General features: G+C 30.4%; 2 protein-coding genes across 2 annotated transcripts; both read right to left on the bottom strand.

Moving 5' to 3' along the window:
* Nucleotides 1-688: 688 nt before the first annotated feature.
* On the bottom strand, nt 689-12,641 carry LOC135954609 (sphingomyelin phosphodiesterase-like). The gene is made up of 6 exons (XM_065504842.1): nt 12,478-12,641; nt 8,799-9,705; nt 1,349-1,889; nt 1,101-1,280; nt 884-1,033; nt 689-817 (listed from the first exon to the last, which is right to left on the bottom strand). The coding sequence occupies exons 1-6, from the start codon at nt 12,590-12,592 to the stop codon at nt 689-691; spliced, it is 2,022 nt and encodes a 673-aa protein (XP_065360914.1). The 5' UTR covers nt 12,593-12,641.
* Nucleotides 12,642-16,843: 4,202 nt separating this feature from the next.
* On the bottom strand, nt 16,844-22,754 carry LOC135951708 (sphingomyelin phosphodiesterase-like). Its single transcript, XM_065501399.1, has 6 exons — nt 22,642-22,754; nt 18,729-19,638; nt 18,127-18,664; nt 17,326-17,508; nt 17,078-17,227; nt 16,844-17,014 (listed from the first exon to the last, which is right to left on the bottom strand). The coding sequence occupies exons 1-6, from the start codon at nt 22,751-22,753 to the stop codon at nt 16,844-16,846; spliced, it is 2,064 nt and encodes a 687-aa protein (XP_065357471.1). The 5' UTR covers nt 22,754.
* Between the last annotated feature and the right edge of the window lie 1,575 nt (nt 22,755-24,329).

Genomic DNA, 24,329 nt, shown 5'->3' with positions numbered 1-24,329 from the left:
ATAGGACAGATGAATATGAAGTTGTACTTGTAAGTAAACGAAATTCTCTTTTTTAGCCAATACAATAATCATTATACCTTCACCTTAGTGAGAAGGGTATATATAAGTTTGTCATTCCGTTTGTAATTTCTACAATATAATTTTCCGATCCTATAAAGTATATATGTATATTCTGGATCCTTATAGATAGCGGAGTCGATTAAGCCATGTCCGTCTGTCTGTCCGTCTGTTTGTTGAAATTTTCTGAAGACCCCAGATATCTTCGGGATCCATATCTTAAATAATTCTGTCAGACATGAAGTTTCCTATTTAAAATCAGCAAAATCGGTCCACAAATGGCTGAGATATGAGGAAAAAACCAGGACAACCTCGATTTTTGACCTATGTATATCTGGATTACTAAGACATTAATATAGACAATATGGATTTCTAATGATAAATATTTCAAAGACCTTTGCAACGACGTATATTAGACCATAGTAAGTTGGATCTAAAATGGGTCAAAATCGGAAAAAATATTTTTTAACCAAAAAAATATTTAAAAAAAACAAAACAATTTTTTTTTTCAAAAAAATGAAAAAAACAACTGTAAAAAAATAGATTTTGTTATATATTATTTTATTTAATAAATATTTTTTTTGTTTTTTTTTTTAAAAAAAGAATGCAAATAAATTTCCTAATTAGTTCCTTAAAATAAATGACTAATCATATACAATAAAGCTACAATAGAGGTAATAGAAGCTGTCAAAGTAGCAGCACCATCATCTTCATCATCTGGTTTGTCAGTGGGTGCAATAGTAGTCACCTCATTGGCCAACTAAATAGTAAATTGTTATTAATATTAATATTTATTAATTAATATAAACATATTTCAGTTACTTACCGATTCTTTCAATTTGGCTTTTAGAACTTTGCAACGAGCATTGTCGTCATAAACAGTTTTAACCAAATTGCACAAAGTGCTGGACAGGCAACGTTCATTACAACCAGCGGCCAATTTGGGATCGGCAGAAGTCATTTTATATTTCCAGAACTAAAAAATAAAATAATAAACATTATTAAATGTATAACATAAAGTCTCTATATCAAGATATATGTACCTGGCGCAATAGGGCAGGTTCTTCAGACATTTTTTCAAATAAAGCATCAATACCAGCTGGACTTAAATCATTGGTAAAGTCAGTGAATTGATACTCTTTAACCCATTGAGGACTGCGATGATCACCATGTTCATTGGCTTCAGTTAAATTAAAGATCCAAGTATGATGATCAACAACTTGCTAAAAATGTTTGTAATTAAATTTAAAGTTTCATTGATTGATTCATATTTTTTTCTTGAATTACTTACATATGTGGCTGGTTCCACTTCATAGGTCCTATAATTAGGATTCTTATAGGAGTAAGAAGTCAAACTGCCACCATTCCAGTAAATAGCCATGGCATGACCATTTTGTGAGTAGTGCAAATTCATTTCATCCTTGTGTGTATGACCACCAAAGATGCCACCAATAATATGACTGTAGCGCTCAATAATACGATTATATTCACGAGCCCACACAGTCCAGCAATCAGCATCTCCCGAAGGAATATGAGCCAAAATATGCACATATTCACCAGCCTTTTCGGCAGCCAATAGAGTTTCTTGCAGCCAGTCTAATTGAGGTTGACTAGTGGCACTGCCATCGAAATAGATCCACCAATTGTAAATGTAACAATCATTGTTGTTCAGAGAAATTACACGGAAGCCGGGTTTGGGAGAGACTGTGTAATAACCACCTTTCAAGACGGTTGCCTTAGCTTCGGCGGGTAACCAACGTTGCCAGTTGGTCCACAAATGTTCATACAACCAGTTGACATTTAGTTCAGCAGGTACATCTTCGTGGCCGAATCTGAAAATAAAGAAAGTTTATTGGTTAAATTAGCATCTTTTTATACCATTCGCCATGAGTGGCAAGGCTAAATATAAGTTTTGTCATTCCGTTTGTAATTTCTACATTTTTCGTTTGCGACCACACAAAGTATATATATTCTGGATCGTTATAGATAGCGAAGTCTATATAGCCATGTCCGTCTGTATATTGAAATCAGCTTTCCGTAACCCAAAATAACTTACATACATGATTCATACATCAATATATCGGGAATTCTTCCGGCTCGGTTGCTGAGATATGAGAATGGCTGATATAAAAGGAAAAAACCGGGACAACCTCGATTTTTGCCCTATTTTTATACCCTTCACCATGAGTGGCAAGGGTATATATAAGTTTGTCATTCCGTTTGTTATTTCCACATTTTTCATTTGCGACCCCATAAAGTAAATATATTCTAGATCCTTATAGATAGCGGAATCGATATAGCCATGTCCGTCTGTGTGTTGAAATCAACTTTCCGAAGCCCCCAAATAACTTACATACACGATTCATACATCAATATCTCCGAAATTCTTCCGGCTCGGTCGCTAATTAAAATCGAGAAAATCGGTCCACAAATGGCTGAGATATAAGGAAAAAACTAGGACAACCTCGATTTTTGACCTATTTTTGACCTATATCTGGATTACTAAGTCATTAATATAGACAATATGGATATCTAATGATAGATATTTCAAAGACCTCTGCAACGACGTATATAAGACCATAGTAAGTTGGACATACAATGGGTCAAAATCGGAAAAAAATATTTTTTAACCCGAATTTTTTTTTCATCAAAAATTTTTTTTTGTCATAAATTCTTTTTCCAAAAAAATTAATTAAAGAAATTTAAAAAAACAATTTGGAAAAAAAATGTTTTTAATAAAAATATTTAAAAAAAAAAATATTTTTAATTATAATTTGGTGAAGGGTATATAAGATTCGGCACTGCCGAATATAGCTCTCTTACTTGTTTTTATCTATATCTGGATTACTATATAATTAATATAGACAATATGGATATCTAATAGGGTATTCGAATTATTCGATTTTTCTCTTGTTCGAATAAATCGAATAAGAGATTTTAAATTGTTCGAATAATTCGATCACACGTTTAAAATTAATCGAATTATTCGAATAATTTAAATTTTTTTTAAAAAAGTAAAGAATGAAGTTTTGATGTCGGTTTTTATACCCTTCAGCTTCGTGAGAAGGGTATATATAAGTTTGTCATTCCGTTTGTAATTTCTACATTTTTCATTTCCGACCCTATAAAGTATATATATTCTGGATCCTTATAGATAGCGGAGTCGATTAAGCCATGTCCGTCCGTCTGTCTGTCTGTCTGTCTGTCTGTCTGTCTGTCTGTCTGTCTGTCTGTCTGTCTGTCTGTCTGTCTGTCTGTCTGTCTGTCTGTCTGTCTGTCTGTCTGTCTGTCTGTCTGTCTGTCTGTCTGTCTGTCTGTCTGTCTGTCTGTCTGTCTGTCTGTCTGTCTGTCTGTCTGTCTGTCTGTCTGTCTGTCTGTCTGTCTGTCTGTCTGTCTGTCTGTCTGTCTGTCTGTCTGTCTGTCTGTCTGTCTGTCTGTCTGTCTGTCTGTCTGTCTGTCTGTCTGTCTGTCTGTCTGTCTGTCTGTCTGTCTGTCTGTCTGTCTGTCTGTCTGTCTGTCTGTCTGTCTGTCTGTCTGTCTGTCTGTCTGTCTGTCTGTCTGTCTGTCTGTCTGTCTGTCTGTCTGTCTGTCTGTCTGTCCGTCTGTCTGTCTGTCTGTCTGTTGAAATCAGTTTTCTGAAGACCCCAGATATCTTCGGGATCCAAATCTTCAATAATTCGGTCAGACATGCTTTCGAGAATTTTGCTATTTAAAATCAGCAAAATCGGTCCACAAATGGCTGAGATATGAGGAAAAAACCAAGACAACCTCTATTTTTGACCTATTTTTTACATATATCTGGATTACTAAGACATTAATATAGACAATATGGATATCTAATGATAGATATTTCAAAGACATTTGCAACGACGTATATAAGACCATAGTAAGTTGGACCTACAATGGGTCAAAATCGGGAAAAAAATTTTGAACCCGAATTTTTTTTTTTTTTTTAAAAAAAATTTAAAAAACAAAAAAAAAAATTTTAAAATTTAAAAAAAAAAAATTTTAAATTTAAAAAAAAAAAAAAAAATTTTAAATAACAATCGAAAAATTTTTTTTTTCAAAAAATTCAAAAAACAACTGGAAAAAAAATTAAATTTTGTTTACCTAAAAATATTTAAAATTTTGAAGTATAATTTGGTGAAGGGTATATAAGATTCGGCACAGCCGAATATAGCACTCTTACTTGTTTAATATTTTATTGTTAAAGAAAAACAAAAAAAAGTAAAATTTCACGGATAATATTTTTGCGGAACATTTTAACCCCTTAAATCCCTGTTGTAATGGTGTTTTTTGCTCATTTTTAAAAGAAGGACAAAAAAGACCCATGCCTTGAGGATTTAGAGGGTTAACATATTCTACAAAAATATTCTCCGTAACATTATACATACCTAAGTAAATACATTTTATACCTAAAATGTTCTTTAAAATAAAATTCTTAATAAATTCGAAATTAGCATATCGAGAGCATAGGGTCTCTTTTGTTATGTCTTTTTTCTGACTTTCTGGTTGAATTTTCCGATTTGATGTATTCAGGGACTTATAGTAAAATTTAATGTATATTTTTTTTGCAGAACAGTTTAACCCCTTAAATCCCTGTTATAATGGTGGTTTTTGCACTTTTTAAAAAGAAGGACAAAAAAGAGGATTTAGAGGGTTAACATATTCTACAAAAATATTCTCGTAACATTTTACATAAATTTGCGGAACACATTTTATACCTAAAATGTAAGGATCATATGGTTTCTTATGAAGATTAACAATAAGAATGTGCCAGAGTTGGGAAAATTTAACCCCCCCTCAAATGAAATTCAGATGTAAACTTTCAAAACGCCGACACACATGTCTATCAAAATTTATTGGTCGGACCTTGAAATTTTGGAAAAAATTTGATTTTGTTGTATAGTGTTATTTATAACAAATTGTATTATACCCTCAAGTTCTATCAGGGTTCCGAATCTTTGCTTAATCAAGTTTTCTTAGGCAATTACACAAATCTGTCAGTGAACGTGGCAAATTTGAAGTCAGGCAGTGCATGATTGACGCATTTAGAAATACGCAAAAAGTTTATTACCATGTTAGACAAAGATGTTCAACGATGTTCAAAATCATGCATAAGACGAACTCCATGCTTTTCTTGCAACAGAACGTTAGTTTGCAATATTTGTGTTTATCGTTCGATTTATTAAATATTTTGCAACACTTACGTACGCGGTTAATAACATCACTTAAATATATTTTAAGATCATGTCCTTCATCTATTTCAATGTAATCAATATAAATGTCATCCTCAATATCACTTTCGACGACCGTTTCAAAATCACATTCTCCATCACATTCAACTCCACTTTAATTTAAGTTAATATTTTGATTATTAATTGCGATTCTTCTAATATTTCGGCAGCTAAATAACAAATATTTTATTCCGTACCTTTTATTGTAACTTCTTGTAGTAATATTTATATATTTATAGAAGGAGCTATCGGAACACTCATCTACAGTGATCGAAAGTCCCTTTGTCTTTAGTTATTTGTCGAATTTCAGAATTATGAAAAATTTTAAGGAATTTAATAAATTTAAATATATGAGGGATTTCATGTCAAGTGAACCAACTTTTGAAATCGATGTCTTCCGATCGGGATGAAATTTGCACCAAGGTTAGCTCTATTGGAGAGTAACTCAGACACAATTTTTCAACAACATCGGTCGAGAACTCTCTGAGTTATAGGGGGTAAAATTTTGACAATTTGGTCAAACAGGGGTTTTTTCTTATCCATGTAACTTATTACCTATTGTTCTTAGCAAAATGTGTTCCAAATAGTATAGATAGCTATTTCTTCGATCTTTCGAAAAAAAATATTTAAAAAAAAAAATAAAAAAATTTTAATATTTTTTTTCCGAAATCAAAAACTTTTTTGACTTTTTTTTAAAATACGCTATTTTTTTTTTTTTTTTTCTTAAAATAAAGTTTAGATATTTTCCTTGAACACCTACTTGGTCGCTTAGTGGGATGCGAGTGGGATATCCATCAAAATAAATATTTTGTAACTCAAAACATAAAATTTTTGACTTTTTTTGCAAAATCAAAAACTTTGTTGACTTTTTTTTTCAAAATGGACCCTTTTTTAATCTTTTTTTTTAGGTCAAACAAAAGCTTAGATATTATCCTTGAAGACCCTTTTGGTCGCTTAGTGGGATGCGAGTGGGATATCTATCAAAATAAATATTTTTTAACTCAAGACTTACAATTTTTGACTTTTTTTTTTGCAAATACGATTTTTTTTCCAAATGGGCCCTTTTTTTAAAATTTTTTTTGTAGTCAAAAGAAAGCTTAGGTCCATTCCTTTAAGATATTTTTAGTCCCTTAGTGGGATGCGAGTGGGATATCTATCAAAATAAATATTTTGTAACGCAAGACATACAATTTTTTAATTTTTTTTTGCAAAATCAAAATTTTTTTCCAATATGGGCCCTTTTTTAATTTTTTTTTTTGCTCAAAAGAAAGCCTAGGTCCATTCCTTTAAGATATTTTTAGTCCCTTAGTGGGATGCGAGTGGGATATCTATCAAAATAAATGTTTTAACACAAAAATTGTATGTCTTGAGTTACAAAACATTTATTTTGATATATATCCCACTCGCATCCCACTAAGCGATCAAAACCATCTTAAAGGAATAGGCCTAAGCTTTCTTTATAGCAAAAAAAAAAATTACAAAAAGGGCCCATTTTAAAAAAAAGTCAAAAAAGTTTTTGATTTTGCCAAAAAATCAAAAATTGTATATCTTGAGTTACAAAATATTTATTTTGATAGATATCCCACTCGTATCCCACTAAGGGACCTAAAATATCTTAAAGGAATGGACCTAAGCTTTCTTTTGACTAAAAAAAAATTTTTAAAAAAGGGCCCATTTTGAAAAAAAATTCGAATTTGCAAAAAAAAAGTCAATAATTGAATGTCTTGAGTTACAACATTTTTATTTTAATAGATATCCTACTCACATCTTCCTAAGTGACAAAATAGGTCTTAAAGGAAAAGACCTAAGCTTTCTTTTGAGCAAAAAAAATTTTTAAAAAAAAGTCCCATATTGGAAAAAAATTTCGATTTTGCAAAAAAAAATTAAAAAATTATATGTCTTGCGTTACAAAATATTTATTTTGATAGATATCCCACTCGCATCCCACTAAGGGACTAAAAATATCTTAAAGGAATGGACCTAGGCTTTCTTTTGAGCAAAAAAAAAAAATTAAAAAAGGGCCCATAATGGAAAAAAATTTTGATTTTGCAAAAAAAAATTAAAAAATTGTATGTCTTGCGTTACAAAATATTTATTTTGATAGATATCCTACTCGCATCCCACTAAGGGACTAAAAATATCTTAAAGGAATGGACCTAAGCTTTCTTTTGACTACAAAAAAAATTTTAAAAAAAGGGCCCATTTGGAAAAAAAATCGTATTTGGAAAAAAAAAAGTCAAAAATTGTAAGTCTTGAGTTAAAAAATATTTATTTTGATAGATATCCCACTCGCATCCCACTAAGCGACCAAAAGGGTCTTCAAGGATAATATCTAAGCTTTTGTTTGACCTAAAAAAAAAGATTAAAAAAGGGTCCATTTTGAAAAAAAAATCAACAAAGTTTTTGATTTTGCAAAAAAAGTCAAAAATTTTATGTTTTGAGTTACAAAATATTTATTTTGATAGATATCCCACTCGCATCCCACTAAGCGACCAAGTAGGTGTTCAAGGAAAATATCTAAACTTTATTTTAAGAAAAAAAAAAAAAATAAAAAAAAATAGCGTATTTTAAAAAAAAGTCAAAAAAGTTTTTGATTTCGGAAAAAAAATATTAAAAATTTTTTATTTTTTTTTTTTAATATTTTTTTTCGAAAGATCGAAGAAATAGCTATCTATACTATTTGGAACACATTTTGCTAAGAACAATAGGTAATAAGTTACATGGATAAGAAAAAACCCCTGTTTGACCAAATTGTCAAAATTTTACCCCCTATAACTCAGAGAGTTCTCGACCGATGTTGTTGAAAAATTGTGTCTGAGTTACTATCCAATAGAGCTAACCTTGGTGCAAATTTCATCCCGATCGGAAGACATCGATTTCAAAAGTTGGTTCACTTGACATGAAATCCCCCATATATGAACATTTATTGTTTTTATTCGATTATTCTACATAAAATTGTTCGAATTATTCGTTATTCGAAAATGGACATGCTTAAATTGTTCGAATAATTATTCGTAAGAAATTATTCGACTAATCGAACGATCATTAGTCGAATGAATACCCTAATATCTAATGATAGATATTTCAAAGTCCATTGCAACGATGTATATAAGGCTATATATAGTAAGTTGGACCTACAATGGGTCAAAATCAGGAAAAAAACTTTTTTTAACCCGAATTTTTTGTCATAAATTATTTTTAAAAATTTTTTTTAAAAATTAAAAAAAAAAATTTAAAAAAATTTTTTTTTTTAAATTTTAAAAAAAAATTTTAAAAAAAATTTAAAGACAAAAAAATCAATTTTGTTTAAATAAAAATATTTTAAAGTATGTATAATTTGGTGAAGGGTATAAAAGATTCGGAACAGCCGAATATAGCTCTCTTACTTCTTTTTCACATTAGTTTTCTTTCATATACAGATTAGCAATTCATTGACCGTTTTTGCAAATTTTCTATTGCATCAATTTCAAATTCAATCATTAAAGTTCAACATTTCTTACTTACACATTAGTAGGATGAGGTTCATGATTACCAACACAGGGGAAAACTGGAATACCGGCGAATTTGTCCGCTATCAAATCATTAATTTGAGTTAATGTGGCTTTATTACCCTCCTTTGTAGTGGACCAAACATTGTGTGGCACAATATCACCAGTTTGATAGATGTAATCGATCTTTTTATGTGTTGCCTTGACATGATCAAAAGCATTTTCCACCATATGTAAAGGCGAATCACAACTACGATAATCACTCCAGTAACCGGCCTTCGATTCATCAGAAATTCCACTGGCTGGGGTGTGACGGCAGCACATGGGTTCCTCACATTCTGCCAAAGAACCTGGCTGATATTCAGGATCAAAATGTATGTCCGTTAGATGAACCACTGTTAAATCATTACTAGTTTTCTTGGGCACTTCAGCTTTAGCTTCCGTTAAGTTTTCTTTAGCACTATCCACCTTAACACTCCACTCAAAATTGCTTTGTTTAACTGTACAGAAACTAATGGGCAATGTGCCACACAATGAACGAGCATCAGCCACAGTATTCATTATAATATAGTGTATAATTGGCAAATTTAAGTCCACCAAACCACTGCACACTTCTGGCGTTTGAATTTTAAAACGATTACACAACTCCAAAACCATTTTCTTGGTATTGGCTTCGGCATTGGGGCCATTCAATTCACCATCTTCGGCTCGAAAAGTTTCAGCCATAACATTTATTACCGCACGACAGGTGGTGCACATGAAAAACTTATCAATGGCTCCCAATTCCGCTATGCTGGTGGTGAAAATATCCTTTTGGCTGTGTGATTTGGCCAGTTGTGTGGAGAGTTGCTTTAGGCTGACCGATTCATGGCCAGTTTTTGTGTATTTAATATATTCTTGGGCGAATTTTTTGGCAATGTCATCTAAATGATAGTAAATAAATATAAAAGAAATTATTACAAATTTAACTATTCAAAGGTCAAAAATGGGTATTATAAATTAATATTTTATGGAGTATTTTTTTGGTGATAAGTTAAGAGAATTGCTAGCTAGGGGGTTTAATGGTTAAAACGTTTTTTTTTTTTTGTTGATAGCAGTACTCATGTTGCTAATCAATAACATTTGGTTATTTTAAACACTTAAACTCAGTAGTTAAATTGAAAATAGCTGCCGTATTTTAAAGATCTATTGCTGATAAGAATTGTATAGTGAAAGGAAACCTGATTACGATTTTAAATAGGAAATTGTTAAATAAAATCCAAGGCATTTTTTATAAAAATAAAGAGGTATTTCTACACCATTTCCTATAGTATTTCAGAATTTTCTAATTGAATTTCAGTATATTCCAATTACATATATTTCAAATTATTCATTTATATTTCAGAAATTTCCAATTGAATATCTGAAATTTCCAATATTATTTCAAAAGTTGTATTTCAGAAATTTCGATTTGCATTTCAGAAAATTCTAATAGCAATACAAATGGAAATTTCTGAAATACAAATAGAAATTACTGAAAAACAATTAGAAAATTCTGAAATACAATTAGAAACTTCTAATTATAAATTAAAAAGTCTGAAATACAAATGGAAACTTCTGAAATACAATAGGAAAATTCTAGAAAATTCTAAAATTAAATTGGTAATTTCTAAAATTCAAATGGAATTTTCTGAAATACAATTGGAAATGGTGTAGAAGGGCTACTTCATAAAAAATGTGTCTTGTAAAATATCAACTGAATATTACTTAATATAAATAATGAAGCAACATATTGTTACGTTTTAACCTTTTCAAAACGCTGGTTTATTTCCTTTAAATAAACCGGATACTTTTGATTGCAAATAAAAGCCGTTTAGTAGTTTGAAAATGGTAACAACTCTTTATTTATTCAAATGTACAACAACAACAGAATTAAAGAGCCACACAGTTTTTTATACACGTTTGTAAATTCGCAGAAATACAGTCACAATTTATAATGTACACGATTTTACTTGAAAAACACAACACACTTTAAGGCACTCAGTTGATGTTTATTCGAAAAGCGTCTCTGATAAACTCACTAACGACTGCAACCTCTGCCACTATTTATAACACTGCCATCTGCACTCTAGATTGCTCTTTAACTGTCAAAGTTCGAATATTCTAGATCTTACTAATACATACGCCATCTGTGGTGTACTTTCTACAATGTTCTTTAACTGAATATTCGAATTCAAACAGCGTTGCCAACTTACGATTAATGGTCAACTGAAAGCTTTTATTTAATAATGCCCATAGATATGTTACAGTTTGCTATTACAGCACTGTTATTTGAAAGCATTATGCTACTTTTAAATCAGCCCTTAAAATCGTTATATATGAATTCAAGTACAATTTCGTAACAATATTTTCAAATATCCAGAAATAATGATATTTTTTGGCTTAATTGTTTTCAATCGTTGGACGGACGTTTGAAAACATTTTAAATTATTTGGGGAAAATTTCAACGCCCTAGGATTTATCGTTGCAATATAAAAATTGTAATTTTTACAATGAACCCAGAATGACAATCTGTTGTAAGGAAAAAATTGTTGTTAGAATTTTGAAGGGTGCCGGCCGGAATATTGTGACATTAGGTTTAAAAGTTAAGTGCTGAAAATCTGAGCCAAATCGAACATCGATTTCGGGACACCCATTGAGGCCAAAGGTCATATATATTCAAAATTTTAGTATTTTTATGAAATAAAATAGATTTAGTTATATTAATGAAAATTACAGTAAAAAAATCTTTTCGAGTTTAACCCTATATATCCTATGGGTCAAAAGACCCATACAATTCAGAAAAAATCCAAAATTTTCAGTTTTTGTAAAAATGCTGCTATTAAATAATTACATACTTTTGCAATTGAATGAAAAGGAATCGAAATGTGTACGTAATTAGGTATCGTTGTAAAGAGGTATAAATGACAAACATTGGTTAAAAAATTTTAAAGTTATTAAAAATTCTCCAGACCATTAACGTGTCTCAGGCCACTTGAACAAATAATTTAGGAAAAAATTTAACATATTTTAGGAAATATTAAATTAAAATATAATTTTTACTTAAAATATATCCGTATTTACTTGTGTATGAGTTATTGTCTGCGTAGAATACCGCTAACCTATTCGCAGGTGTGACCGACAAAATTTAAATTATTTAACTGCAGTTTCAAATCTACGTTTTCCAATTTTAAAAAATTTTGTTAAACAAATTTCAGAATTTGTTGATCTTCACATTGGGATTTATCGAGATTATAATAGGGATTGAAAATATGAAAAAATTATGTTAATACATCTTATAGTTTTTCCTCACCTGCGATTTAAATTTTGCGATTTTCGAGAAAAACTAATTTGTTGACCAAAAAATTTGTTAGAGAAAAATATAACATAAAGTCCAGCATTTACAATAACAACACAAAAATGGAAATTAACCCTTAATAGCACTTTAAAATTACGAAAAAATAGAGTCAAATTGACGAAAATTTGACCCCAAGTGCTCTTAAGGGTTAATTTCCATTTTTGCACTATTTTTGTAAATTTTAGACCTTAAGGTATATTTTGGACAAGTTTGCTTACTAAAGTTTATTTTAAATCCCCAAAATTAACATAATTATTCTTTACGTTTTTATGAAAACTTCCATATAAAAAATATATCAACTTTGACCCTCTCAACCTACCTGAAATAGCTGAAATGACCTCATCATCTCCGGTAAATTCAATTGGAACACCTGGTAAATTTAAGCCAGTTACAGTTACAGCCAACAAGGCTAAAAGTAAAAAAATTCTTAACATTTTCTTTTATAATTTATTTTATCACTTTCCAACTCGCGTTCCGTATGTGATCGAGTCTAAAAACGGACTAAATTTTGCAATAGATTATTCAACAAATATATTGGATTATGCAAACAAGTTTTTAAATTTACACTAAGGAGCAAAAGTGAAATAACTATAGTTAATTGCTGTTGATTTTTTTTATTACATTAAAGCACAGACTGGAACCCTGTTAATGGCAGTTAAATGACAGCCGGGAAGCTCAAAATAATTTGTTTTCATAATGTTGTAACCCCCTGTCTATACCTGATAAATTTTTATCATGATAAACTTCAACATGGTTGTCAAGATAAAAAAATATCAGGTATAGTCTCCATTTATTCGTCTTAAATATATATATCGTTATGACAAAATTGTCAGTGCTTTTGCACAGACAACTTTGTCTGGACAACAAACGTCATTAATTGTTATGATAAATATTTGTCAAGGGGACAAAATAAACCAAAATAAACATGTTAACCTTTTATATTTACAAACAAGTAATTGATAAACTATTAACTTTTGCTACACACAGTAAATAAACTAATATTTTTTACCAGCTAACTAAAATTGTTAACAAAATAGATTAAACTACAAAGGCAGATTAATGAATGGCATATAAAAGTGTATAAAATGTGCTTATCTAAACACCAAATAATTTGAAACGGCTGCTTATCTCAGCAGTTATTATTGATGTTAATTTAAACTTAAATACATTCTATGATAAGATACTTATAAGCAAAAAATAATTTAAATACGTACAAAGGTTTGCAAGTACCGAATATATTTTTAAATTTATGAGCTACAACTTAAAAAATAATAATAAAAATAACTGAATATTAGACCCCCTTAAGCTGATATAGTTGTGTATAAAAATATTTTATTAAAAATCTAAAATCAACCCATATATTATAAAAATACCAAAAAATCAATTTGTAAAAAAAAATCGAAAAACTACCATTTGTTCTGCGGCTCCTCATAGATCTTATGCAAGTGGTCTGGGAAGCATAATGGTCGAGGTAAATTGGAATAAATAAATAAATTTGGAAATTATACATTAAAAAAATATCAATTTGAGCATACCTATAATTTGGGAGAGTCTAAGGAGAAGAGTAATCGAAGAAATTCCGCAGGACATATTCCATCTGGACATATTACAACTGAATTTTTTGACATTGAAGTCTTTATGTAATCTTTGATTACAGATTTCTTAAGTGCATTGACTTTTAAAATATATTCTTTAAAGTTGTGAAAACCTTGAAAACCTGTTTATCTATAACACAGCATATTTTTTTTTTGTTCAAATCATCATTAAATAGGGAACATATCAGGGTTTCCAAAACTGCCTTCCGTTTACTGATCCCAGCATTAAGATATCTTCCAGAAAAACATAAAATTGTTATATCGAGCCCTTAGCGCCAAATTATCGTAAGCGACATTTTTAAAATTTTTGTTTTATTGCAGAAATTAAAATTTTATGAACCGACTGATGTTTTAGCGTTCTCAGAATATCAAAATTTTTAATAACAGGGGGTAAGATTTTATCGTAAGTCAATGTTTATATTTTACAGTAAACAAATTTTATCGTAAGCGACACACAGTGGTATAGAAAAAAAAGAAGGAAATAAATCTGTAACTTCTAAATGGTTAGATTGGTTTGAATGAAATTTCACATGCGCAAAGAAGGAGTGTAGTCGAGTTTAAGTTTTGAACGTGGACCTCATGGGCCCACCAGGGGCGCGACCAAGGGCCCTCAAAGTAGGACACCTCGGGTATGTTACATTTTTAAAACGATATTATTTCTTGGTTTGAGTTCCGATTTCAAAAATATTATACATGTAGAATCTTCTCATCGAGCTCTACAAAAAACCTCGTCATAGCTATCTATTATAGCTTAGGAGATATTCGCATTTGAAAATTAAATTTTCAACATTTTTAGCCACCCTACTCCAGTTTTTTGTTAACAGCGTAGCCAAATATTTCCCGATTTTCTCCAGTTTTCCTTTATTGGACTAACAACACATGTATGTGTCAAATGGAAAAAGAACTGTTTAAAAATAATGACTATGTCCAAAGTTATATGCATTTGAATTTAAAAAAATTTTAAAAAGCGATTTTTCGCTAATTTTTTGGGGAAAAAAGAACTTTTTTTCTTTTTAATTTATCGCAAAAAATTTCTAAGAGGATGTATACGAAATTTCTACTTTCTGAAAGCTAAGTTTTGATAAAATATTTTAAAGGAAAACCAATTTTAAAATCGTTGTTACCGAGGTCCTTTCAAAAACACCTATTTTTTATGTAAAATAAAAATTTAGGGCAAAAATTCTCAAATCGCGAATCCGATATAAAAATATAGTAACCGATTATAGGTGGCTCAATATGTTTCTAATTATTTTGTATGAATATTATAGCCAAAAAACTAAAAATTAGCATTTTTGGAATTTTTCAACACTTTTTTGGGAATTGCGGGATTGCAAATTTCAAAATTCGTTTTTATTTTTCCATTTTAAATAGAAAAATCTACATAACTGTGAAATTTCATTAAAAACTATTCAAAAATAAAAATTTAATTTCAATTCGAAAAATTTTTATCTATGCAAAAACCCAATTAAAAACATTTTTTGTCATATTTTTCTATAATATATTCCATGAATTTTTAATTGTCAAAAGTTATAAATATTTTTGAAAAATAGACAAATAGCTTGAACGAAATTATATTATATCGCATCATAAAATTTTTAATTCTATGTATAAATTTCAAAATAATCAAAAAAAATCTTCTCCTGTAAAATTTGTGTTTTGTCGCTTACGATAATTTGGCGCTAAGGGCTCGATATGTTCTTGAAGAAAGATTTTTTTTAATAAACAAGTAAGTGGCTGGGGGGCTTTATATATTGATTTTGTCATTCCAAAGAAATTTTTCCTAAATAGTTTTTGTTGATCAGAAATGTTCGTATTGGAAATGAATCTACGAAGACTTCTAAAACTGAAACGGATCTTGAGCCAGTGAAAATTCAAAAATATGTTGTAAGTAGCTTAAGGTGGACCTTCAATATATGGAAAAATTTAAAACTCATCTGTTTCAAAAACGAAGGGCAGTTTTGTGTTAGGTTAGTATAAAAAAAAAAATTTGACAAAAGTTTGAACTCGATCAGCTAAAAATTGGCGTGCCGCTCGAGGGTTAAAGTTCGTGATAACATTTATAATGGGAAAAATGCTATTTTTCAGTTTTTGTAAAAATTTTGCCATTAAATAATTACTTTTGCAATTTAATATAAAATAATCGAAATGTGTACGTAATTGTCGTTGTAATAAGATATAAAAGACAAAAAATTGGTTAAAAAATGTTAAAGTTATTAAAAATTCCCCAGGCCATTAACGTGTCTCAGGCCACTGGAACAAGAAATGTATGAACAAAATTAACATATTTTGAGAAATATTAAAATAAAAGCACATTTTTATTTAAAATATATCCATATTAACTTTTATATGAGCAGGTATGACCGACAAAATTTAATTTTTTGAACGGGAGTTTCAAATATCAATTTTCATATTTTAAAACATTTTGTTAAACAAATTTCAGAATTTGTTGATCATCACATTGGGATTTATTAAGATTGTAATATGGATTAAAAATATGAAAAACTTATGTCAATACCACCTCCAGTTTTTCCGTACCAGCGATTTAAATTTTGTGATTTTCGAGAAAAAATAATTTTTCCAGCCGTTTAGAAATGTCAGATTTATTTTCAAACAATTATGATTCTGCCCCACTGTGCATTGTTGTGAGTCATAATTATTTTTTTTAAATTTCTCCTTGTATTTTTCCTATAAAACAAAACTAAAGTGAATTTCGAAGTTCCGGACATAGAGAAATATAGAGCGGAAACTAGAAAAAAACTCAAACAAAAATACGAGTGTTGTTTTTGTTTTCACATAGTTTTTTCTACTAATACATTCTCACCACTTAGGTTTTTGACAACTGAGTTAGGTCTTTGACAGCAGAGTTTCCGCTCTATGTCTATTCTCTATGGTTCCGGAGAACTTTAAATTTTGCATTGACTTGAAAAACATGTATACAAAATATTATCGAAATCAGAAGAGTAATGGTTCAAAAATAATTTTTTTTTACTTTTTCTGAAGCAGAAAAATTCGATAGTTCTGGTGGGAAAATAAAAAGCGATTTACTGCGAATAATTTTTATTTAAAAATAATATTATTAAACACAACAATTTATATAAAATATCGCATGCTCAAGATCACAGTCATTAGAGTTGTCAAACTAAAAGCGGCAATTGAAATGGCGCCATCATCACCATTATCTTCGGGAGTTGTAGGTTTGCTAGTAGTTGCTGCAGTTGTACTTGTTGTGGTTGTTTCAGTGGCAGCATTTTCCTTATCCAGCTGAAAATAAAATTGTTATTTCTTTTTGAGTCTATAGTTTATTTATATTTGGGAAATATGTACCGCTATATTTAATTTTGCTTTCAATTCTTCACAGCGTGTAGTTTGATCGTGAACAGTGGTTGCCAGGCGACAAATGGTGTTCAGTAAACAAGATCTGGAACAGCCGTTAGTGAGTTGGGGATCAGCCGAAGTTATTTTGTAGCGCCAAAACTGTAAAGTATTTAACATTTATTTATTTCATCATGTACAGTAGTTAGTTTTGATCTTTTCTTGGTCACAATTAATCTTGTTTGTTCATATCAACTTACCTTTCTCACCAAATCTGGATTATCAGCCATTTCATTTAGTAATTTGTCCATTCCCGCTGGACTCAAGTCGTTTGTAAATTCCTCCGTGAATGTATATTCTTTAATCCAGTTAGGTTTTTCAGCTTCACCTGCTAAATTTGCTTCAGTTAAGTTAAAAATCCATGTTTCATGATCAACCACTTGCTTAAATAAAGAGTAAAACAAACATTAAACATTTTAGAGCAGAGCTAGGCATTTCCTATGCACGCGTGCTTTTCGGCCATTACTAAATTTACAACAACGTACTCACACATATTAAAAACTCATCCAGTCTTGTTTGAGCGTTCATTGAAGAAGGTTGTGTTGTCGCATGTTTCTTGCTTTTGTACATGAAGATTACTAATGCAGGATTGAAAAACTTAATATCTTTTAACATCAACGTATGGTGTACATTTTTAGAATTATAAACGTTTGCTAAATAAACTTATTTTTAACGAATTTTAATCTAAAATGCTTTCTTAAATCGATATAAGTAAAGAAGTCTAACAGAAATTTTAAATTTAAAAAATATTATTTTTAATTAAAATACCACCATTTCAAAATTAAAATTTCCATGCCTTTGTTGTAGTGAATATGAGAGTATAAATTGTTCTCTTTTCTTATTTTTCGCTCTTGCAACAACTGACCAATCGCATGTGTTGCCGGGCTCTGTTTTAATATGTGTGAGTACGTTATTGTAAATTTAGTAATGACCGAAAAGCACGCGTGCATAGGAAATGCCTAGCTCTATTTTAGAGCGATCAACTCCAAGCTATAACTTACCAAACTATCATTTTCAACTTGATAAATACGATAATTGGGATTTTTGAAAGTGTAGGTGGTCAAAGCACCACCATTAAATGACAAAGCCACTGCATAGCCATTCTCATCATAATGTACATTCATTTCATCCTTATGGGTATGACCATTGAAAATACCACTAATGGTTTTGTGGAAACGAGCAATAATACGATTATATTCACGAGACCAAACATTCCAGCAAGTACCATCACCCGAAGGGATATGGGCTAAAATGTGAACAAATTCATGGGCTTTTTCAGCGGCCAACAGAACATCATGCAGCCACATTAATTGTGTTTTCATATCTGAACCATTGTGATATAACCACCAATTGCTGGTGTAACAATCATTGTTATTCAAGGACACAATACGGAAACCAGGTTTAGCTAAAACCGTATAATAACCACCTTTTAAAACGGTCTCTTTGGTATCAGCTGGTAAATACTTGGACCAAATTTCGTATAAATAATCATACAACCATTTGGTATTGACTTCTTGGGGTACATAATCTGGACTGAACCTGTGTTAAATTAAATAATAGTTTCATTTAATAAGTGCTTTCAAGAAATCTTCAATTTACCTACATATTTAGGGGATGAGGTTCATGATTACCTATAGCTGGATAGACAGGCACTTCAGGAAAACTTTCATAGATTTTATTAGTAACATCTCTATATACTTCCTTGTTCTTTTCCATGGAAGTACTCCAAACCATATGATCGATAATATCACCAGTTTGATAGATAAAATCGATTTTATGATTTTCTTTTATTTGAGTGAAAGCACTTTCAATTGTTTGCCAAGGTAAATCACATTCACGATAATCTCCCCAAAAGCCTGCTGCCTTTGAAGTACCCACAGTCTGCTCTTTATGTCTTTGGCAACACAATGGCTCATCACATTCAGCCAAAGATCCTGGTACATACAGAGGATCATGATGTATATCTGTCAAGTGCAAAATATTCAAGTCCTTTGAACTTTTGCCGGGAAAATCTGCTTTAGAGCCAGTAATTACTTCAGCGGAATTATCTACATTCAAAGACCATTCATATTCCGTATGATTATTTAGATTACAATAACTCCATTGCATAAATAGGCCACAGAAAAATCGCGAATCCTGTTCACTGTTCATAATTATGTATTCTGTGGTTGGCCAATGAGACTCAAACATTTCCGAGCATACTTCTTCGGTTTGAATATTCAAACGTTTGCAAACATCCAAAACGATTTTCTTCACAATATTTTTATTATGAGGACCATTTAGTTCACCATCTTCGTCACGGAATGTCTTTACAATAACATTGACTACAGCCCGGCAAGTGACACAGACGAAAAATTCATCAACTGCTCCCAATTCATGGATTTCTTTAACCAAAATATCCTTTTTACTGTGAGAATTTGCCAACTGCGTGGTGATTTGTTTTAGAACAGATGTTTCTATGCCGGTTTTTAGGTATTTTAAATATTCAATTTCAAATTTACGAGCCACTTCACCTAAAAAGGAATAGCACTGGGTTATTATAATTTATGTTTTTTATACCCAAAACTAAAAAGATGGGGGCTTGGGGGCCTTTGTATATTGAGTTTGTCATTCCAAAGAAATTTTCCCTAAATATTTTTTTTGTTGATCAGAAATGTTCGTATTGGAAATGATTCTACGAAGACTTCTAAAACTGAAACGGATCTTGAGCTAGTGGAAATTCAAAAATATGTTGTAAGTAGCTCAATGTATGGAAAAATTTAAAACTCATCTGTTTCAAAAACGAAGGGCAGTTTCGTGTTAGGATAGTATAAAAAAAGTTTGACAAAAGTTTGAACTCGATCTGTTAAAAATTGGCGTGCCGCACGAGGGTTAAAGTTCGTGAGAACATTTACAAGAAAAAACAAGTAAGAAAGTATGGTCGGTCAAGCCCGACCGTATAATACCCTACACCAAATAAATGAGCAAAAACATTATTTTAAAATATCAATAATTTATATTCGTGAGTGATTTTCGGAAGTGGTCCTTATATGGGAGTTATGACCAATTCTGGACCGATCATAATGAAATTAGGTCGTGTGATTTATGTCTATATGAAAGTTTTTTGTGTTGAATTTTGTGTATATACCAACATTTTTAAGAGATTTATGCACATTAAAGTGATTTTCGGAGTCAGTGACTAAGTCAGAACCAATGACTTGGTTGAATTAAATATTAAGATAATTTATAAAATTTTTTTAGTATGAAAAGGTGCAATATTTTTGAAGGACTGAGTTTTAAATTGGCATATTTATGAACCTAATTGAGATATTGACTTGAAATTTTTTTGTAAGACCAAAAATTAACTTATAAAATAAAGCTCGGAGAAAATGTGGATCAAATTGTTCCTAATATTTGCCATCCTATTAAAATGTTGATATAAATTTTAATTTTAGAGACTCAATAAATATGTTATATGTAATGAAATCTTTATTTATTAACGAAACTTAATGAAATTTTCAACGTTTTTAATGATTGTCATTCTAAATAACAAGTTGTTAAAAGGCTTCTCAAAAGGTCAAAGGGAATCCCGCAATTCCTAAAAATTGGAGCGAAAATCCCAAAAATGGTATTTTTTACAATTTTGCCTATAGGGTTCACATTTTCTTCGGAGCTGGGAAAATACTTTGGTGATAAATAGGGAACACATCAAGGTTTCTAAAGCTGCTTTCTGTTTTCTGATCCCAGCTTTGGGATTTTAGAACATGTGGCCCAAAGTAGAAATTTTGATAAAAAATAGGTCAAATTACGAAAAATGGGACATTTTTTTACAACAAAATGTTCTCCGCAAAGATACTTTACAGAAAAACATAAAATTGTTGTATGTTCCTGAAGAAAGTTTTTTTTTAATAAGAAAAGAGTTACGTCACCTTTTCGCCCAAAAAACAGCAAAAATCTACTATTTTTTTTAATATTTAAATTGAAAATCGATTATTTTTGGATCCATAACAGATATTGATTTGAAAACTTTTGTATATTATTGGTAATTTAGTTGTCTAACTAACAAAAAAAATCGAGTCTATTCGGTCCAAAATTACGCCCTATATTTTTAAAATAGCGGGCCAAGGTATGGCCAAATTTTAAAATTTCAATTTTTAAATGCCTATAACTCGAAAATTAGAACAGACAAATAGCACACGCAAGCATGTTTTTTCAAGACCTAGCCGAGCGCTTTCCAAAAATATAAAAATCTTTGAAAAATGGCACGTGTTTAAAAATTTTACATGTCGAAGGTACCCTACTTTGAGCCCCTATAGCGCCGCCCCTGGGACATTTGTAGGATCCATTTTAATAACTTGAACTCGAATGCTCCTCGGCTACGGTCACGTCAAATTTTATCGCGATCGGACCAGCCGTTTAGGAATGTCAGATTTATTTCCAAAAAATTTCGATTCTCTCCCACTGTGCAGCCATACTGACGGACATCGTTTAATCGACTCAGAAAGTGATTCTACTTTAAGGTGGGTGCTATTTTTCAGTTTTTGTAAACAATTTTGCCATTAAATAATTACTTTTGCAATTTAATTTCGCAGGTATGACCGACAAAATTTAATTTTTTGAACGGGAATTTCAAATATCCATTTGCATATTTTAAAACATTTTGTTAAACAAATTTCAGAATTTGTTGATCATCACATTGGGATTTATTAAGATTGTAATAGGGAATAAAAATATGCAAAAAACATGTCCGTACCTCCTACAGTGTTTCCGTACCTGTAACTTAAATTTTGCGATTTTGAAAAAAAATAATTTGTTGGCCATATTTTGGTGAATGATATCAAATTCCTTACTGTTATGAATTTTAAGTAAAACTTAAACAGAATATTATAGGCCAGATAATTCTAAATATATTCTGAAAGTTTTACTAAAACCGGACTACGTTAACCCTTAAATCGTGAAGGTCAAAGGTAAAATTTCACAATATTTGGAATTTCTAAATGAATGATATATTTTTGTGACGATTTTAATGAAAGTTGCGAAAAATATACCTTAAGGTCTTGGATTTACAATAACAGTGCAAAAATTGAAATTAACCCTTAAGAGTACTAAGGGTCAAAATCACCCTCAATTTAACTGTGTTTTTAGTGATTTTAAAAGCTACTTAGTAGATGTTTCAACACTAGAACCATATGCAACATAATTTTGAATTTCCGCAAGGTTCATTTTAGACTTATGGTATCTTCTCTGAACTTATCTCCCGGTAGGCAAATTTATCAGCTGGAGAGCAAATTTTTGAAAGCAATCTTTAAGTTGCTTAAGTTGCGATGCTCGTAAAATTTTGAGTCATACTAAAAAAAATAAACTATTATTTATTTTGAGTAGACAAAGTACAACGAAATATCACACTATTTTAAGATTAGAAAACTAAAATTTTATGGCATCGTCGTCTAAACGTTATCTTTGAAATTTCTAAAACTAATTCAGTTATAAAACTTTCACATAATTTCTAGTTGAAAAACAATCAATCAAACACTTACCGGATATAGCTGCTAAAACGGCATCATTAGCGGTAAAATCCCTGGGTATGCCTGGTAAATTGAAGGCAAAAGTTGTTGCTAACAGTGCTCCGAACACTAAAGAACGCCACATTTTGAACGTTTCTATTGTACTGAGAAGAAAACTCAATAACCACTATGGCTCTTAGAATATTTTTTACTTTATAATCCAATTATTCGTTTAGCCATGTTTATCAGTTTAATTTTAATCAATATTTCTTTTAGCCCCTCAACATTTGCAAAAGGCAGTATTTGTAACATGTCCAACAAATTTGTTTTTTTTCAAACTAATCAGTTATCTCTGCTCCTTAAACTATGCAGTAATAACTTGTTAATGACTTGTAATTACTTAACCACTTACTTGTCAATGACTACTACTATATACCACCTGCATTACTTAGAAGTAGATTAGTAATGTCTGACATGAATTTTGATTTATAAGGACATGTTTAAGAAATTCAGAATTAATTCTTAATAAAATTCATTCAAACTATTGCAGCGGATTAAGCAAATATTTTTACCTGTAGCCTTGAAATAATTTAGAGGGCAGGGTGTGCACAGTGCGACCAAGTCAAAAATTGTTTTGCTGTTTTTAAGTTACACACATAAATGTTAATATTCTTAATCTGCTAGAATAATTTCAAATTAAACATTTCTGATTAGTTAATGCGTTATCTTATAGTAATTTGGCGTTGGACAATAATAAATAGTAACACTAGTCAACAAAAATCCAACATCAGTTGCTATAAATTTAAAATTCTTTTTGAAAACGATTTGGTTCATATATCGGCTACCGTTATATACTGCTACCATTATTATACCTACCATCAAAGGAGATGGGGGTATATTGATTTGGTCATTCCGTTTTTGTAACCCATCGAAATATTTATCGCAGACCCACAAATATATATATCGCACTCGTTCTTTCATCTCGAAAACCACATTTGAGACCATTTTCGTGATAATTAGTGATTACCTTGTATCAACAAAAAGGTATTATTTTGAGTTAATACAAAAATTTAAATAGAAATACATCGTATATTTTCATAAAAAAATTTATTATTTTGAATTGAGCCTTTATTCAAGTTAAAAATAATCAAATTTTTTATTTAAATTTGCTTGTATTTTGAGTTGATACTGTTTTGTTGATAAAATAATACAAAAAAATATCGAGAAGTTTCAGAAAAATGGTATTAACTCAAAAAATAGATTTATTTTGCAATAATTGCAAAAATTTTAAAGAAAAACAATGTGAATATATTTTCAAATTGAATTTGATTAATATGATGTATTCGGATTTTCAAATTCTCTTAAAATGTAATCACAAACAGTTTTTGACCTCTACTGAACATTTTAAAATTTTAAGTTAATACAGTATTGTTGAACGAGTGCGATATGTATATTTAGGTCCTTATGAAATTCCAAGACGATCTAGCTATGTTCGTCCGTTTAGTCTCAAACGAAAAAGGCTAGCTGTTTGCAATTTTCCACAAATACTGTCTGTTGATAAGGTTTGTTTGGTATTGAAAATGAGCAGTGATAAATATGTTGATTATGCGGCAATCCTGATAAAATCTTGCACATATTAGTTCTAAGTACTTTGAAACTATACTTTAAAGTATGGCGAAAATCGGGTAATATTTGTCCCTAGTCCCCATGCAATGTCCCCC

This window comes from Calliphora vicina, chromosome 1, assembly GCF_958450345.1.
Source record: "Calliphora vicina chromosome 1, idCalVici1.1, whole genome shotgun sequence".
Taxonomy (NCBI): Eukaryota; Metazoa; Arthropoda; class Insecta; order Diptera; family Calliphoridae; genus Calliphora; species Calliphora vicina.
This window is presented reverse-complemented; position numbering and strand designations above follow the sequence as displayed.

What these genes read in the sequence shown, in the direction of transcription:
- LOC135954609 (XM_065504842.1), bottom strand. Translation starts at nt 12,592, where the DNA reads ATGTTAAGAATTTTTTTACTTTTAGCCTTGTTGGCTGTAACTGTAACT. An exon ending in GAACCTCATCCTACTAATGT is followed by an intron (nt 1,890 to 8,798) that starts GTAAGTAAGAAA and finishes CTTTATTTTCAG; the next exon opens with ATTCGGCCACGAAGATGTAC. An exon ending in AACCTGCCCTATTGCGCCAG is followed by an intron (nt 1,034 to 1,100) that starts GTACATATATCT and finishes TTTATTTTTTAG; the next exon opens with TTCTGGAAATATAAAATGAC.
- LOC135951708 (XM_065501399.1), bottom strand. Translation starts at nt 22,753, where the DNA reads ATGTGGCGTTCTTTAGTGTTCGGAGCACTGTTAGCAACAACTTTTGCC. An exon ending in CGTTTTAGCAGCTATATCCG is followed by an intron (nt 19,639 to 22,641) that starts GTAAGTGTTTGA and finishes ATTCCTTTTTAG; the next exon opens with GTGAAGTGGCTCGTAAATTT. An exon ending in ATCCAGATTTGGTGAGAAAG is followed by an intron (nt 17,228 to 17,325) that starts GTAAGTTGATAT and finishes AATACTTTACAG; the next exon opens with TTTTGGCGCTACAAAATAAC.